The sequence below is a fragment of the Malaclemys terrapin genome, chromosome 11, assembly GCF_027887155.1.
Source record: "Malaclemys terrapin pileata isolate rMalTer1 chromosome 11, rMalTer1.hap1, whole genome shotgun sequence".
In the NCBI taxonomy this organism is placed as follows: Eukaryota; Metazoa; Chordata; order Testudines; family Emydidae; genus Malaclemys; species Malaclemys terrapin.
In genome coordinates, this window is record NC_071515.1 from 24,229,030 (window position 1) to 24,247,668 (window position 18,639).

The 18,639-nt window shown below is 43.2% G+C and overlaps 1 protein-coding gene across 1 annotated transcript in view; it reads left to right on the forward strand.

Annotated features, from left to right (window-relative positions):
• The first annotated feature begins 1,837 nt into the window (after positions 1-1,837).
• Positions 1,838-18,639, forward strand: part of BOLL (boule homolog, RNA binding protein) — a 92,862-nt gene continuing 76,060 nt past the window's right edge. The window contains exons 1-2 of the mRNA XM_054044509.1: positions 1,838-1,892; positions 2,948-3,062. Coding sequence (XP_053900484.1) covers positions 3,045-3,062 — 18 coding nt within the window. The 5' untranslated portion in view covers positions 1,838-1,892; positions 2,948-3,044. The remainder of the gene's footprint in view (positions 1,893-2,947; positions 3,063-18,639) is intronic.

Consider the following 18,639-nt stretch of genomic DNA (forward strand, 5'->3'; position numbering starts at 1 on the left):
TTCAATCCCAAATAACAAATCATGATGGGGGTTGTTTACATATATACAAACACTGATTGACAGAAGTTTACTTTGTGTGAATGTGTCTGACTGAAATATTTCAAGGTTTTTTTTTTTTTTTTTTTATTTTAAGATAGTGGCCTGCAGTGAAGATCCATGTGAAGATCTGGAGAAACTGAAAGAACAATGGTAACTGTGGATTGAAAGTGGAAGTGAGGACATAATAGTCCCAAAGGCCTCACTAGAGTTACTTTTTATAAATGGAAACTGTTTGCTTTGTATTAAAGATTTGTATTTCAGTCAGAGGTACTACCAATCAGGGAACATATAGAAAGGTCAATTTCCTTATAGTAACTCAAATTCTTCTAGATGCCTTTGTCCATACAGATCCCATTATAGGTGCAGCATGTGTCCAATGCACATGAGTCTGGAATCTTTTAGCCAGCAGTGTCTGTTGAGAGTGTGCATGTGCTGTGTGTGAAATGTGGTGATTCGATTCATTGTGGAAAAACTTTCACACACTCTTGCTTATCTGGCATCTAGGATTGCTCCTGTGAACTCTATAAACTGCGAAGGCATGAGAACAGATTTGGACCAACTGAGAGAGAGAGAGAGAGAGAGACCATTGCCAAAGGGAGGAGAGAAAATCCTTGAAAATTGGTCCAGGATTCTCAACTGTTGTGTCAAAATGTCCTTAAAACAGCCATGGGTCTCCAGCCTCACAGCTCATTCTGCATTCCAGCAGCTTTGAACAATACTAAGAGATCAGCTAATTTTGATGGGACTGTATCTTGTAAACCCTTTGACTAAGTGACCTCAGATTTGCACCACTATCTTATCCAAGTCTCTCTCCTGGCAAAGCATTTTCAGGTCAATCTGGTTCTGTGTGTGCAACCAGAATGTAAGTGTAATAGCTTTTGAAATATTGTATTGTACAGCTGGTTCTTGGTGGTGTTTACTAGGTGAGATCAGGGGATGTCCACTGATGTCAGTTTCATGTGAATCCTGAATATATATTTTTTCTCAGCTCTGAGCAAAAAGGCTGAATTCGATCTCCCAACCCTCTGGACCAAAGGACCCAAATTTGCATCACTAACTCTACTCATCTCTTGATGTGCCTCAGCAATTTTCAAGGCAATTTGTCTGTGTATGTTAAAGCACTTTGAAAAATCAGCTCTAAAACAGAAAGCTTCTCCAGCTTAACTATAGAGTCCCTTCCACTCCTTTCTAATGACAAAGTGCCTGAGCCTTGTCTATACTGCAGTGTCCATTAGCTCCCATCAGTAGCAAATTATGAGTCAGCTTTTGGGAATGAGGGATTTTACTTCAGTCTCTCCCTCTGGGGGGTGATGTGTGTTACAGTTTCTCTCTCAGCTTGTGTGTTAAATCTTTCTCCCTCTATGCATGGAAAATGCAATTGGCAGGATTTTTGTGTGTTACGTGTCCTCAGGTAATGAAGATGAAAGAGGACTTTGATGTATGTCTGACAATCTCTCCCCTTCTTGGGATTGTGTGGGGACTTTTGCTAGACGTTTCAATGAGGAATCTAGCTCATTCACAGAGTCCTCCGGGAGCAACAATTTGCAATACTTACACCACCCTTCCCTGGTACTATTCTTGTATGTTTGTGTGCCAGCCAGCCTGTGATCAGTGTTTTGCAAGTGTGTGTAATGAGGGTTTGTTGGTGAAATGATACTCACTGAGGGGGAGGGGGAGAAGGAATGTGTGTGTGTGTCAGAAACTCAGAAGCACACAGGGAATGGAGGAGCAGCCAGCAGCCAACAGCTTTGTGCTGCTTTCTCCTGCTGCTCCAGGCCTGGAAGTCAGAAACCAACCCCTACCCAGCTGCTGCTACTGGTGGCGCCCCAGGGTTTAGTAACTCACCCCTGGAGGTGAGTAAGCAGCCCTCCCACTCCCAGTGCTTTAGGGTGTCTAAGGAGCTGTAAAGGGTTTTTTGTGTGGTGCTTAGGAATTGTGCGTGCCTGTCCCAGAGCAGCAGGCTGAACTCTCAGGGTGAGTGACAGCACCAGCAGGTGCAAGGGATGGTGGCAGAGGGGGGAGTTTCACTTTCCAAGCATGGCCCCTAAACACTGATCTCTGATAACTCAATGAAAGAGCACTTTTACTGGAGTGGGAAGTGAAAACTGCCCAAGTTGCAGGGAAGAGATGATTACAGTGAACTGAAGGGGGGATTGGAAGTGATAAAGAAGTGTGCTGAAAGGAGTAGCAGGGAGAATGGGGGGGTTAGCAGGTAGGATGTGTTTTGCAGAAGATGGAAGGAGGAGCAGTAACTGAATGGGCTACAGGGGAGATAGAAGATGACTGAATGGGCAGAAGCAGGTGGCAGATGGGATATGGGGAGATAACTGAGTGAAACTCAGTGAGGGTTTGGAGGTGATATCTATTGGGGTTGCAGGGTCCTGATAAGGGATGAGAGTTTAATAGTTCTTGGGAGGTTAGATATGTGGGATCCATGGGGAGAAATGTTAGGGGGCAGAAGGGGATGAAGTAGTATCTGTGTGGGGCCGATAGGGTGGAGAATGAAGGAGGACAGCTCTGTGGGATCCATTGGAGGGACTGTGGGAGGATAGCTGTGCTGGAGCCCTGGGGAAATGCTGCCTTATGCTGTTCCCCCTATGAGCCCCACACAACAATGGGGCAAGATAGCTGTGTGGGGCCCATGAAGGGGAAGGGAGTGAGGTAGTTCTGTGAGGCGCATGGGGCTGGAGGGCAGGTAGTTGTGTGGGAGAGACAATTGACCGCCCGCTTCTCTTTTTCCCCGGCTGCCCCGGACAATCCCGAACATCAATCCCCGCCCCGATTGTACCTCAGTGCTGCCCCCTACCCGTGCGTTAGGCAGGGAGAAGACCCCATCCGCCCCACACTCCGTTTTCCGGGCCCGCCCGCGCCCCCGATGTGACTCCTTCGGCTCTGTGTGGGTTTACAGCCAGGAGCGCGTCGGGCTCGGAGCTGCCGCGGCGTGTGGAGGGAGCTGCGTGCGGGAAACGTGCTGCAGGGACTTTGAGGCCGGTGTGAGGCGGGAGATGGAGCCCGACAACGCGGTGAGTAGCGGGGCCCCGGCCACTCAGGAGATAAGCGGAGCCGCAGGCGACGCCGCCCCCAGCTCCACAGGGAGGTTCGGAGTGGAGTGGCTCCCGGGGGAACGTGCCTACGACTGGTGCTGTGAGCGACTTCCCTGTGGGTGTGACGTACGGCAGTGAGTGTTGGCTGTGCGGAGGCGCGGGGCTCTGTGGCGAAAGGGCTCAGAGACTCGGGGTGAAAGGATGTGCCCTCCCCCCCCATTAAATAGCCAGGGCCTGCCCGCCCTGTGTGAGGGGTCGGAGACGACGGGGGCGGTGAGCGAGGCAACTGCTCCCTAGGCCGGCCACGGCTTTCCCGCCAAAACCGTCAGGGAGGGCTAGCCCCGCCCACCGCTCGAGCGAGCCGTTCGCCCCTCCCCAGCGCGAGCTCTTGTCACCTCCCGCCGCTCCAGCGAGCCGTTCGCCCCTGCCCGGCACGTGCTTCTCCTCGCTCCCGTTTTAGCGCGAGGCTTTTATCCCGCTCCCCTCCCGCAGGGTGGATACCTACTTGACAGTGAGGGCGGGGCTGTTCTGTTGCAGAGGCCGTTTTCACAGAGGATTGGGGAGCTGGCGTGAGGAGATCCAGGAGGCCTCCGGGTCTTGCTGAGGCCTGACACACCTTACTGGTTGTGGGGCGCTCCAGTGTTCTAGTTCTTTTCCTCAGTAAAGGGGCAGCAAGAAAAATTGGGGCGCAGGTAACCCCACCACCCTCTGGCTGTCTCCCTCTTAGTCATCTCTTCCAGCAGGGTGTAACTGCCTGTCTCAGTGAAAAGCAAGCCGTGACCACACCACAGTATGTAGGTACACATCACTGAAAGCTTCTGGCAGGGGTAGGCAGCGGAAGCGTATGTACTCTATAGAGTGCCAAAAGCAATGTGATGGTGGGATTGTACCAGGGATCTGCATAGTGCCGCTGACTTTAGCTGTCATGAATAACAGCACTAGTGTAGCTGTAGCAGCTCGAGTTTCAACACAAGCAAGCAACCAGAGGTGGAGTGGTAAAAGAGGAAGTGGGTAAACTAACCTACACTAACTAAACTCTCTATTCCCCAAATGAGAGTTGACTACATTACTGCAAGTAACCAGAGTACAAGCCTGCTGGGAAGCTTGGGTACATAGTCTGGCTGCTAACCTATGGCACCATGTCTTACTATTATTATTAGTGGCCCATGCTTCGTAGATTAAAGCCTGCGGGGGAAGCTGCTACAACTACACCTTTACTGGAAGTGTAGGTATACCCTCCACTTGTCAAGTGTTGTTCACTTCTCCTTTCTCTGTTAGGTAGCTTAAACTTGTGTAGATCACCTCCCTCCTCCCCACTGTTCCTCTATAAAATGGGCTTAATGATACATACCTTAGTAAAGCATTTAGAAAAGCAGGTAAGATGCTCAGATAGCAAATTCCGTGCAGTAACTGCAGTTATATTATTGAAACTTCTGGGTTTTGGGGAGATGGTATTTTCTTGTACAAGTAAGGGAAAATGCACTTATCCCCCATTTTTAAAAATAGCAAGCCTTCTCTCTGTTTAACTACCCTGCTGACGTCTCTTGTGAAACAACCACAGTATTTTAGCTCTAAACTTAAAATACATTTAATTTACAAATGTTCAAAATGTAATTGTACACAAATTTTTGGAGACATGATGTATAATCTGCTGCAGAGGTATGGTTTGAAATAACACGAAAAGATTGGATGTGTAACTCTTGGGTTTTTTATGTCTAAAATGTATGAGACAGGAAAGGTTAATTAGAAGAGTGGATTAATCATTTTGCCATGATAAACTTCTAGTCCATAGCAACCACCTCCTCCAACAATTCTTTTAAAAGTTGTGTTCAGCATAGTGTTTTCAAATTCAGATGGTGAAAGACACTACCTTCTGTGCATTGTAAATAAAAAAAACCTCTGTCTGTATACCGGTGGGAGTGACACTTGATAGACTGGCAATGCTATGATCCTAATTTTAGGGAACACAAGACGTTTTTAGCCTACTTTGTTACTAGTTAAACATTAAAAAGATAGAAAGTTAAAGAAAATATTTCACTAAAATGCAAATTTTTAATTTTTCAAAAAAAAACATTATTTGGTGCTATACTGAAATTATTCAAAAGGAAAAGTGAGGATTAAATGTATCAGTCAATTTGATTTCTTTAAAAAGAACTGAAATTTTCACTTTTTCTGTACAAATTTTAAAGTAACACTTCTGTGTATATAGCAGTATTTTTAAACTCTTTGGATAAGAGACTGCATCTCTTATTTGTCTTAAACAACTGCTTCTCTTAAACTGCTATAATTTACTCTCTCAAGCCAACCAAAAAGCCCACTTATGCAATCATCTGGGACATCAGTCAGAAAGATGACGACCTGCCTCACAACTGACCTCTGCAGTGCCTGATCTCTCTTATTCCCACTGGTGGGACTGTGGAGATTGTTCTGGGACTGGAATTACCCTTGCACTTCTGCTGGAAGAGGGAAAGGGACAGGGTGAATGGAAGACAAACCTAATTTGTTTTAATATTAAGAACCAACTTGGCAAGAGAAGAGGTTTGGGATAGTTAGGGGTGGATAGGTGGATTTACCCCCCACTTTCTCAGTCACCACGAAGTCATGTGTTTCCTACAGTATAATGGTCTGAAAACTACTAGTGTGTGATAGAATAAATTCAAAGTTTAGTTGAGGAGTTGGTTTTGGAACTGAACAGTTCCTGTTAGTTTTCCTACCTGACTGAGAAGTCAGTTTGGGAGGAGGCCACCCCAGATGGTAGGGTGGCACTTTGCGATATTGGGCTCCTTTAATATCATACCTCAGCGCCTAGGTATGAGCAGGGAAGTCTGCAGCCTTATCTGCATAGCCATAAATGTTCCAATGCTACTTCCACTGGGATACAAGTAGGCCTTCAGAATTTAAGAGTCTGATCAAACTAAGACTACTCTGGCAGATTCCAAATCATGGAGAGGCAATAGCCCAGGACTTGGAACTCATGCAGTAAATATTGGAAACTTCAAATCCAAGTCTACCAAGTCCTGAAATTAACTGTTTTGAATATTTGAACATGAATGAAATTCATGGATGCAGTCTTATATTGTATAGGGTTTGGTTCCTGGCAGGGCCGGCTCCAGGATTTTGGCCGCCCCAAGCAGCCAAAACCAAACCAAACCAAACCAAACCAAAAAACAAAAAAGCCGCGATCACGATCTAAAAAAAAAAAGCCACGATCTGTGGCGGCAATTCGGCGGGAGGCCCTTCATTCCCAGGCGGAGTGAGGGACTGTCCGCCGAATTGCCGCTGAATACCTGGACCTGCCGCCCCTCTCCGGAGCGGCCGCCCCAAGCACCTGCTTGAGAAACTGGTGCCTGGAGCCGGCCCTGGTTCCTGGCTACCTGAACAACTGTCTCTTTCCCTTAGTGCCATCATGACAGTTGATATCATGTGAGATACTCTTGTTAACACCCTAGATTTAAGTGTATAGAAGGTGTAGGCAGACTATTTTCAGTGCAGGCACTTGGTATTGTATTTGCTTTCCCAACTGGTCCAACAGAGCCAAAATCTGTTGAACTTCAGAAAGCAGTGCTTAGTTTATATTTTCCATCGTTTGCTTGAAGCTATTAACTGTGAATGATGTGTGCAAGCCCAGTTCATGGAGTGGCTTTGTGTTGGTATGAATCAATGTACTGATTAGTGTTTTAATATCATTCATGAACCTATGGACAAATGTGACAGGTATATTTTATACATTTAAAAATAAATTATTATTAGCAGATGATTCTAGTCAACAGATTACTCCCTAAAAAGTGAATTATAAAAACTATTAAAATTTTAAACGCTAAGATATTTTATATTCCACAATATAAGACAAGTTTGGTTTCAAGTTTCAAACAAAGAACATGTCTTCAATTCAATCCATTAATCTTGAGGAATTTTTATTAATATGAGGAATTATTTTCAATAGTAGATTGCTTAGTTTCATGGCATAGTTTGTGATATACCAGTTCTCAGCCATATAGAGTTTTATAAACTTTGGAATCAGTGCGTTGGACTGTACCTGCAAACAGTTTTGAACATAGCATACAGTTCACATAGCACTAATCTCATATGCTCATGTGGACTTACCCCACAGTGAATAGACTGCCACATTCTATGCCAGTTAACTACTATGAATAGTCTTCAAAGATAGCCCCAAATGGACAGTACTGCAGTACTTCAGCCTAGTAACGACAAGCATGGATTAGTGTTGCAAGGTTTGCCTCATCCAGGAAAGAATACAGTCAAATAGCTGGTCACAAATGGAAACAAAAATTGTATGAACCTGTGATGGGGTGCTCTACTCACTGCTGGACAGCACCATCTCCTGGCGATTAGCTCTATGAGGCTGACACCTGTCCCTGTGATGGCACTCTGTCTCTCTCACTTCAGGTGTTGCTGCTTCCTTTTCATGACTTAGCTCTCCAGCCAAGTCACTCAGCGGGTACCCTTTGGGGGAAGCAAGTTGTCTTTCAAAGTCTCTTTTCAAAGCAGTTTCAGGCAGTCCTCACATTTGCTGCCCTATCCTTGACTCTGGCAGTTTTTATAGCCATTGCCCTTAATAACACCCTCTACTCTGGGTTCCAGTCCAGGGCCCTGTAGGGAACAGTTAAGGGCTGCAGATGCACCCCTTACTACTCCCTACCGAACATCTTTCTACCATACTGCTTCTCCCCTACCTCAGGGTAGGGGACTGCAGGCTTCCTCCCTGATACTTCCCTTCACTATAGCCAGCCTCCTAGCTTTATAGAAGCCCCTCCCATTTGAACTTCCTTCTAATTAGCTTTCTCCAGCTTAAATCTCCCCCATTTGCAGTCAGATTGGCTGATTGGGCCACCCTGGCCTAATTCGGCTTTTGCAGAGCCAGTGTGGGGAGTACACCCCATCACAGAGCCACTGCTGCTTCCTGGTAATACAAGCACAATGTGGACCAGAAGTATGCAAAGATTGTAAACCAATTTAGCAGGAGAGGACCCTTGCCAATACGTAGACCAGTTACATACCTCCTCAGTTCCTCAAATTGCTTTCCCCCACTGTCAATTCACTCTTTCTCCATGTTGGCTCTGTCAACTTGTTCTCATCAAGGTCTTGGCCAGACATTTGGAAACTCCATTTCAACAGAACCAGAGCTAGAACTGGATGTCACTGGTCTACAGATAGCATTGCAGCCCCAAATGCCTTACAGTTTCCTTGAGATGTCTACTTTATATAATAAAAGATTCTCTCTGTCATTCTGAAGGCTAAAATGTTTGTAGAGTCAGCATGAAGTTATGGAAGCAGCTATGAGCATGGTTGAGAGCTCTTTTTGTTCAGAATATCAGTAGCTTGAATCATCACTGGGTTTTGTGGTCTGTTACCATCCAGTTCTTAAGTTCTCAGGCAGGCATTTTGACTTTATGAATTACATCTGTGCAGTGTACTGCTAGAGTAAGGCATATAACTCTTCTATACCATGCTGAGAGTCCTAAACCATTGTGATATCAGAGGTAACTCAATCAGCCAACCACCCTTATTCTAAGCTAATTTACATACATCAGTTTCATTGGTCATATGGGGAGACTGTACAGATAAGGAGCAGTCAATTATTTTTTGTCAAGGTCCAAATTTCTTGGTCGAGGTATAGTTAGTCAATGTTCAGACTCCAGAGAATATAATAAAAAATAATAATTAAATAAAAGGATTTCAGGTCTGTTCAAAAGGATCTGGCTGTCTGGATTTGGCTTGCGGTCTGCCTACTGACTATCCCGGTTGCCTACTGACTATCCCGGTACAGATGGTAAATTACTTGGCCCAACTGCCACACCTTTGTACTCAGCTGTCGAACAAATTATCACAACTCTCCCAGAACACCCCCCCCCTATGCAAAGTGGCACAACCACCCACACAACACCACAATCAGCAATCACAGTAACCCCAAACACATATGGTTACTCACTGCAGTATACTCCCCTAATTCACCACACACACAAATCCATATAACTCTCCCAGCACCACACAAAACACACGCAAAATCAGCACAGCCAACAGTACAACCATATACAATAAACCCAAATACACACAGTCAGTCACTGCAGCATAACCCCCTAATTCACCACCTTTAAAAATCAACACAAATCTCCCAGATGAACACAGCCCACATTCAATCAACACAAATCTCCCAGCACAAAACAATCCATGCACAAATGAACACAACTTTCCCAGCACAACACACATTTTCCCACCTTTACTCATACTTATCATAAATGTCAGTGGCAAAGACACGAGTCCATTGCTGCTATGTATTAGGCAGTTGTGGAAGTCTCTGCGGTTTGGATGACTAGTTATCCAGTACTACTTTATGCAGCCTCTTAAAGGAAAGGTTGGATCAGTTAAAGAACAATTTTTACCCTTTGCCTGACTACAAAGGCATGGCATCTGCACCTTGTGGTTATCTGTATCAAAGGTAATCCTGGTCCACTAGATCTTTATGCATTGTCAGAAGAGTATCAACTAAAGGTAGAAACAGATGTCTTTCTACCATACTCAGGTCAAAAAACAGATTGATGGGGTCACAGGAAGTCAGAGGAATCCAGAGCTGCATTGACATGAACTCCTCCATAACCATCCAGAACCAAGAAAGTTTGAAGGAAGTATAGTGGTAATTAGTGAGTTCAGTAAAGTAATGGCTTCTTGACCAAGAGCCTAATTACTGTTTGTTTCAGTGGTCAGCAGGGGAAAACAGTAACAATTTCAGTCAGTAGTAGACCCAGGACCTCCCTGCTAGCCTCAACAGCCATGAGGCGCATGGGATGTTCTCTCAGCTTCACCAGGACCTCAGTATGTGAAATCAGATGAAATTCTGCCAGTGAAGATAGCATTTATCTGCTCTTCATTTTACATTGCTCTTGTAAACAGGACAAACTGTTGTTTGTTTAAAGATAACAGCACCCCAATCTGTCCTTATTTTACTTAAAGGACTTGGAATCTTTGAGTCCTCCCTTCCCCATTTCTTCTGATTGCTACTCCCATTTATTCTGTCTTGTCTTCATTAGACTGTAAGCTTCTTGGGGAAGGTGGCATCTTTTACTCTGTACCGCACTTAGCATAATGGATGTTCAGTCCTTATTGGTGCCTTTAGGTACCACCATTATACAAATAATAAACAATAAACTCTGAAAGAACTTCATATATTGTCAGAGCAAGTCTTGAATATAGACCATTGCAGCTACAATGCCTATAATCAGTAATATAGAAGTACAGGTTGTAGACTCTTGTATCTTCATAATAGACTTGATACTGCTTATGTTCCACTTCACAATGAATAATGCAGGTTGAAGCTTCAGGGTACTGTACTGATGTCCAAATGGTTAAAATACTTATAATTTATATTTTTGAAACAAGAATTAATCCTTCAGTTTTATAAGGAAAAATGTGGGGGTAGTCAAAGAGTTGATTTATTGTCTTCAATGTCTGTGATAATTGTGGGAATCCATTACAACCTACTAATTTTTTCCCTTGGCCTGACCCAGATCAGTCATAAAACTGACTGTCCATCATTTGGTCTTCCCTTTTCTTCAAAATACATGTTTTTCAACAGACTCAGGAAGGACCGTGTTGTGGTTCTGTTGCTCAGAGCACAATATGCTATGTTAATGCTTCCTGTGCATCTAGATAGCATGCTCTGTGAAAACCTAATATTGATAAATGTTGCAAATAAGATATTTCTCCTAGGAAATAAATTGATGTTTGGTTCAAAGTGATACGGGGTTAATAGTGAATCTTAGTGTGCATCCACGTGAACTACTATGTCCTGTGTCTTGATTCTGGATGTCACATTATAGACTAACTGAACTCGTAAAAGGAAACTAGAATGATGAGCTGCCTACATTTGCTAGTGTTCATTGATTTTATTTCTAATATGGTGAATAGGTGTTTTTGACAAATGTGGTAAATATAATTAAGACTGTGATACTGTCTTTTAACTTGAAATACAGAGATGAGTGATTTAAATAAAGAACAAACCCCCATAAACCTATCAAAATTTGAATTAATAGCTTTCGTTGTTCAGTCTTCAGATACTTGCTCACACTGAAGTTAATTAGCTCACATACAGTTGAATGGCAGTTCTTTTTAGGCATGGCATGCATTGAGAATAATCAAGGCTGTAGAATAGTTTTAGCGTCATTTATTAGGACAGTGGTTCTGAAACTTGGGCCGCCGCTTGTTCAGGGAAAGCCCCTGCCGGGCTGGGCCGGTTTGTTTACCTGCCATGTCCGCAGGTTCGGCCGATCGCGGCTCCCACTGGCCGTGGTTCGCTGCTCCAGGCCAATGGGGGCTGCAAGAAGGGCAGCCAGCACGTCCCTTGGCCTGTGTTGCTTCCTGCAGCCCCCATTGGCCTGAAGCGGTGAACTGCGGCCAGTGGGAGCTACGATCAGCTGAACCTGCAGACGCGGCAGGTAAACAAACTCGCCTGGCCTGCCAGGGGCTTTCCCTGAATAAGCGGCAGCTCAAGTTTGAGAACCACTGCATTAGGACACCTAGCGGACACTAAATTGACTCACTGCATGTTCAGTTTCCGAGAAGCTAAAGATAAAATTGATATTCTTTTCCTTCTTGTTATTTGCTGCCACTGTCCAGAAATGCTTAAAAGCAGAGATCATAAAGTATTAAATTGCACAAAAGAACAAGATACTATCTAGTGAATAAATGAGAGATACACAATTAAAAGATGAAGCAGACAGTCTAAATAAAGAGTAATCTAAATGATGACAGTGTCTAGGAGAAGTGATTTCTGCCATGCAGCTCCTCCCCCCTGCCCCACCCCGCACCACCTGTCCCGGATCAGGAAGCTTCCATGTATTGAGATTGTGGAGTTTGTGCAGCCATTTGCTAATTTTTAAATATGCATACATTCCTCCTACTAGCTTAAGAAAAGTCAGGTTAAAGAAAAGTGTAACAATTTTATTATTTCTAGGTAAAAAAGTCACAATATAAGTAAAAGTGTGAGAGCATCCTTTTCCTGAGATGCCACTTCAGTTGCAAGAGTGGGGCAGGGATTGGAGCCCCAGCTTTCCAAGGCCCTCTCAATTGTGAAGAGACCTAGGTATTGAATGGGGCAGATACATTCCTGAGAGGATTTATATTGCCTGTATCAGGGACAGCTAGTGAATTTTCCCCTACATTCTCTAGGCATTTTGGGCCAGTTTTTTTTAAGGTATTTGGGCACCTAACTCTCCTGGAAATCAGAGTTAGGCACCTAAACACCTTTACAAATCTGGGCTTTCTTCCTTTGAAGTCACTCTGGGCTTCTATATGATCTCCAACCCCCCACTCTTTTCACCTCCTAGGTCTGCAGAGCGTGAACCAACTGCTTTCCTCAGTTTGAGTTGCTCATGCAGCAACACTGCATCTGCCTTTAAAAACCTGAGTAGGCAGCTGCTGCCACCTCCTTTCCACTTCCTGTGTTTCTGTACACACAGCAAAATGTTTAGTTCAATCTAAAATACCTTTATTTTAATTTAGATTAAAACTAACAGCCAGAAAGAACAAACTTCTTAGTGTCAAAGTGATACAAGCTGAACAAGGATAAAAGCAAATTTGAGAACAAGATGTCTGTTGTGTTTTGTATACATGGTGAAGGACAGACATTTAAAGGTACAACCCACAGAGAAAATAAAAGGCCTTGGGAATAAGGATCAATGAAGATCCTAACCCTTCTATGGGCTGCACCCTATCTTGTCCCACTAGGCAGCATCTCCTTCTTCCATCTCAGGGTTACAGCAGCCAGGCTGCACAGCAAAAAGCAGAGCAAGCCTGTGAAATTTCAGTCCAAACTGCATCAGATGTCTTGCATTTAATGAAGACATCTATTAGGACATTCAAAATAGAGGGCCAGGTTGGAGAGAGAGAAATGAGCCTCCTCCTCTGAGGAGTAAATGTGTCCTTTTGCTTTTGATACTCTGAAAGGACAAGTCCTGTTCCAAGGTCATTATTCAGGATCCAGTATTCCAGCTATAATGGAGAATCTTAGGGAACTAGGATCCTCCAGGGAAGGGAGAGATCCATACCTAATCCCCAGAGCCAAGGGAAAGACAAATTATGATATGTCCTTTATTACCCAAATAGGCCAACTTCAAAGTTGGAAGAGGAAAAACCAGTGGACTCAGTACCATAGATCCCATACTCTTAAGCTCTCACCAGGCCCCAAATATTTTGTTGGCATACCCTAATATCAAAAATACAAATGAACATGATGGGGATGCTCGTGATAGGACATCTCCTTGAGACTTTCTAAATCTGTTACAACCTCAATAGCAACCAGAAATTAGTGATCAGCCAGCCAGATGTCAGAGACAAGCCTCTCAGCACTTTCTTTCATGGGGAAGCCCTTTCTAGTAGTAAAGCAGTAAAGTGAATTCAACAGTCTGCCTAGATAGAAAGAGCCTTGGCCTTCCTCAGGATATACCACTTAAGTGGCACTTTTGGTTCTCACTGTCCGGCTACAGATTTAAACAAGCCAGATCATATTGTCTGAGAAGAGGCTCTGATGAGAGTCGCTTCTTTTGCTTCCAAGGCAGAGGAGCTGGAGCCCTGGATGCCACCACCTCCTCATTTAAGGAGTTTGGGGAATATGCTGATCCACACAACCCTTAACTTAATAGGAGGAAGACTGCTTTGTTTCTTCCATTTATGGGTCATAAAATGTCACTCCAATGGCCTTAGGCCCCATAGCTGTACAGCAGAAATTGGTTTCAAATATCCCAACAATTTTATTCAGTCTGTTTACACCAGGGGTCGGCAACCTTTCAGAAGTGGTGTGCCGGGTCTTCATTTCTTCACTCTAAGTTAAGGTTTCGCGTGCCAGTAATACATTTTAACGTTTTTAGAAGGTCTCTTTCTATAAGTCTATAATATATAACTAAATTATTGTTGTATGTAAAGTAAATAAGGTTTTTAAAATGTTTAAGAAGCTTCATTTAAAATTAAATTAGAATGCAGAGCCCCCCCCGGACCGGTGGCCAGAACCCAGACAGTGTGAGTGCCACTGAAAATCAGCTCGTGTGCCGCCTTCGGCACGTGTGCCATAGGTTGCCTACCCCAGGTTTACACCAATCCAGAATTAGGTTCAAAGTAGTAAATACATTCCTTAGGGGAAAGAGTTTTTGAATTATGTCTCTTAGGAATCTACTCAGATGAATTGTTCTACTTGTTGGATGTATTGAAGCTTATCTCCATAATCTGGTTTTGTTTATATCTGTGGTTCCAGTGCTTTGTAGCCGGAACAGTTTTTATGTCAAACGTTGCAGTTTGGTTTGGATGATGCATCTCAAACTTTTACCTGAGTAAAGAGAATGAGAAAGGAGTGTCTTTTCATTTAGCCTGAATGACTGGCTAGACTGGGTCAAGCTGAAATGTTGACCAGGGTAGCCATCTCCATAGTTGTTAACAGAGCTGATTTTCAACAGAAAGAAATTATGCTAATTCTTATGCAGAACCTCTATATGTGAGAACCCAATTCAGCACTAAACTAGACATACTCAGGATAGACAGTGCAGAGTACAATTATAGATCTTTCTCTGTTATCTTCAGATATCTCTCCCTCTCAGTGGAAGTTGAACTCTTAAGGACCTCCAAAAATTGCTAATGCTGCCAGGTCTGTCATACTTTAAGCTGTTGGTTGAAAGCTGAAAACTAGTTAAAGGGATGCCTGTGGGCTCCCACAATGGAATCATCACTTTAGGTGCTAGTTTGTAGGGATGGGAGAGCACATCATATCAATGGAATGGCTCAAGGCCATTGATTAGTGACAGAAAAGTAATCAATCAACTGCCTCAAGAACGGTCACACTTGTCTGTTCTACAGTTTCAACACAGGCTTAAAAAATCCTCTCTGAAATATACAGTTGGAGTGTGACCATTAGCATATATACGAGCTGACCAGGAGCAAGGATGTGGCAAAAATAAATCGGCTGTTAATGTTAAGGGCAGAAAAAACCTTAACCATCCTGTGATTCACATAATCAGAACATGCAACATGAATGAATAATTAAGCTGATCCCAAACATGTAGACACCAAGTTCTTTTGAGGGAATTTGTGAAATTTGGTTCTGAGACTGGTCTGGGACTCAGGAAGCCTGGTTTCAATATCGAGCTCTGCCACAGACTTCCTGGATGATCTTGAGCAAGTCACTTATGGCATGATCCAAAGCCTCTTGGAATCAATGGAAAGAAGCCCATTGAGATCAGTGGGATTTGGATCATGTCCAGTCTCTATGCTTAGTTCCCCATCTGTAAAATTGGGATGATGGGAACTTTGCAAGTGTATTATGAGGATAAATACTTATGATTGTGAGGAGCTTATATACTATGATGATAGGAGTCCTATATGTATCTTTGAGAACTCATGAAGGACAGGTGAGGTCCCAGAAGACTGGAGAAGGGTAAGTATAGTACCTGTCTTTAACAAGAGGAACAAAGAGGATCTGGGAAATTATAGACCAGGCAGCCTAACTTTGATGCCTGGAAAGATATTGGAACAAATTAATTTAAACAATCAGTTTGTAAGCACCTAGAGATAATAGGGTTATAAGGAATAGCCAGCAGGGATTTGTCAAGAACAAATCATGCCAAACCAACCTAATTTCCTTCGACTGGGTTACTGGAATAGTGGATATGGGGGAAGCAGTAGACATGGTATATCTTGATTTTAGGAAGGTTGACAGTTCCACATGACTTTGTCATAATCAAACTAGCAAAATGTGGTCAAAATGAAATTACCATAAGATGGGCTCACAACTTGTTTTAAGATTGTACTCAAATAATAGTTGTCAATTATTTGCTATCTAGTGGGTTCTTGTAGAGGTCATTTGTGGGTCTGGTACTATGCAGTATTTTCATTTATGACTTGAGAATATGCTTATAAAATTGGTGGATAACACAAAGCTGGGAGGGTTTGCAAGCACTTTGGAGGACAAGATTAGAATTCAAAATGACCTTGGACAAATTAGAGAATTGGTGTGAAATCAGTTCAGTGAAGTGGAAAGTACTATGCTTAGGAAGAAAAAAATCAAATGCACAACCACCTAACCAGTTATTTTGCATTTTGTAGAAGTACTGCTGAAAAGGATCTGGGGTTTACAGTGGATTACAAATTGAAAATGTGCCAACAATGTGGTGCAGTTGCAAAAAAGGCTATTACAATTCTGGGGTGTATTGACAGGATTGTTGTATGTAAGACACAGGAGGTAATTGTCCCACTCTACTTGACATTGGTAAGACCTCCACTGGAGTACTGTGTCCAATTCTGGGCACCACAGTTAAGGAAAGATGTGGATTAATTGGAGAGAGACCAAAGGAGAGCAACAAAAATTATAAAAGATTTAGAAAACCTGACCTATGAGGAAAGTTTAAAAAAAACTGGGCATGTTTAGTCTTGAGAAAAGAGGACTGAGGGGAGACATGATAACAGTCTTCAAATATGTTAAGGATTGGTATAAAGAGGGCTGTAATCAATTGTTTTTCATGCCCACTGAACAGGCCGGCTCCAGCAGGGCCGGCTCCAGGGTTTTGGCTGCCCCGAGCAGCTGTGAGCGAGGGACCGTCCGCCGAATTGCCGCCGAATAGCTGGACGTGCCGCCCCTCTTCAGAGCCGCCGCCCCAAGCGACTCCAGGCACCAGCGCAGCAAGCAGGTGCTTGGGGCGGCCGAGGGGAAGGGGCGGCACGTCCGGGTCTTCAGCGGCAATTTGGCGGCGGGTCCCTCGGTCCCTCTCGGAGGGAAGGACCTGCCACCGAAGTGCCGCCAAAGAAGAAAGCAGCGCGGTGGACCTGCCACCGAAGTGCTGCCGATCACGATCGCTGCTTTCCCCCCGCCCCCCCCGCCGCTTGGGGCAGCAAAAACCCTGGAGCCGGCCCTGCCACTGAAGGTAGGACAGGTAGTAATGGGCTTACTTTGCAGCAAGGGAGATGCAGGTTAGATATTGGGAAAAACTTAATAAGGGTAGTTAACTTCTGGAATAGGCTTCCGAGGGAGGTTGTAGAAACCCCCTCATTGGAGGTTTTTAAAAACAGGTTGAACAAACACTTGTTAGGAATGATCTAGGTTTACTTGGTCCTGTCTCAGTGCAGGCGGCTGGACTTTGGGACCAGGTCCCTTCCAGCCTTATCTTTCTATGATTATATAAATAGCTTGATAAATAGAAAAGGGAAAGTGACTAATTCAGTATTCAGGGTAAACTGAAACTAAGGCAAAGTGTTTTCAAATATACAAAAACAAAAAATAGATAATTTTTCTCTTACCTTTTACTTATAGAACTCAGGTGTTATATCAATAGTAGGTTAAACATTGTGTGTGTTTTTTTAATTTAAGTCAAAAGAATAAAAGAAATGCTATATATGTGGATCATTGCAAAGTTAATTGCAAGAACAACTTTAACTTTGGGAGTTTCGTGACTTCTGAGTGCTAAAATTCTCTCTCAATCTTACTATTGTGTTCTCATGTGAAGAGTTTTTTCTTGCATTGAACGCTACTTGAATTTTTCCAAAAAACTAATTGAGAATTCAGAGAAGGAACAGCCTCATGAGGAAGGGGGAAAATGGAGATATTGGAGGTTCTGCAGAGCCTTGTATTGGGGTCACTATTATTCAGTACATCTTATAATGTCCTTAAAGAAAATAAGTTAAACATTATCTTACATTTGTTTCCTGATGAAACAAAACTGGGAAGTAATACACAAAAGATGAAATGCTAAAATTCAGAGGGAGCAAGGTATTTGGGGAAATTAAAACTTAATTGTAGGAGTTCCAATATGAAAAGATGCAAGATCATAGCTTGGCAGAATATGTCAATAAAATGAATATGGAGAACTTTTGTGGGATAACAAATTGAAAGCAAGTGCACAAAATATGATACCCATTTTTAATGGGTCAAGCAGTTGTACAATGTTGTTAGAAGAGAAATAACTTATAAAATTAAATTAGTATCATGACTCCTTACTGTGTGAATAAGAAGACTGCATCAGGAATACTAGGTGAAGTCAGTAGAAGTTTTGTCATTGACTTTGATGTAGTCAGGATTTCAATCACTGTTCTTCGGATTCCTACACATGAAAATCGATATGAAAAAAAGTCAAAAAAGAGTTTAAATATTGGCAGCCATAAGGATAATTTTGAGACTAACTTTATGCAGAAAGACAAAAAATAATGCATAATGGGTGATTTGAAAACATACATATATAATACTTTAGGATTACATGAAAAAATTATTTATACAGGATACTGCTAAACTGGATTAAGGCAAGGATACACTTAGTTTGGATGTTAAACCTTTTTTTAAAATAGAGACAGTCAGACAGTGGCAGCTGCAGGGAGCTGGTTATGGTCTCTTGATCCTTGGCTGCCCAAACCAGAGGAAATTAGAACAGTAGGGCAGCTATTCTAACTTCCACTATGCTCATGCTCCAGCAAGCTATGCCTTACCCTTTCCCTTATGGCTGGGTAAGGTGTAGCTGGCATTGGTGGCAACTATGTTGCCTTTGTCAGCTTTACACCAGCAGAGACTCCCTGT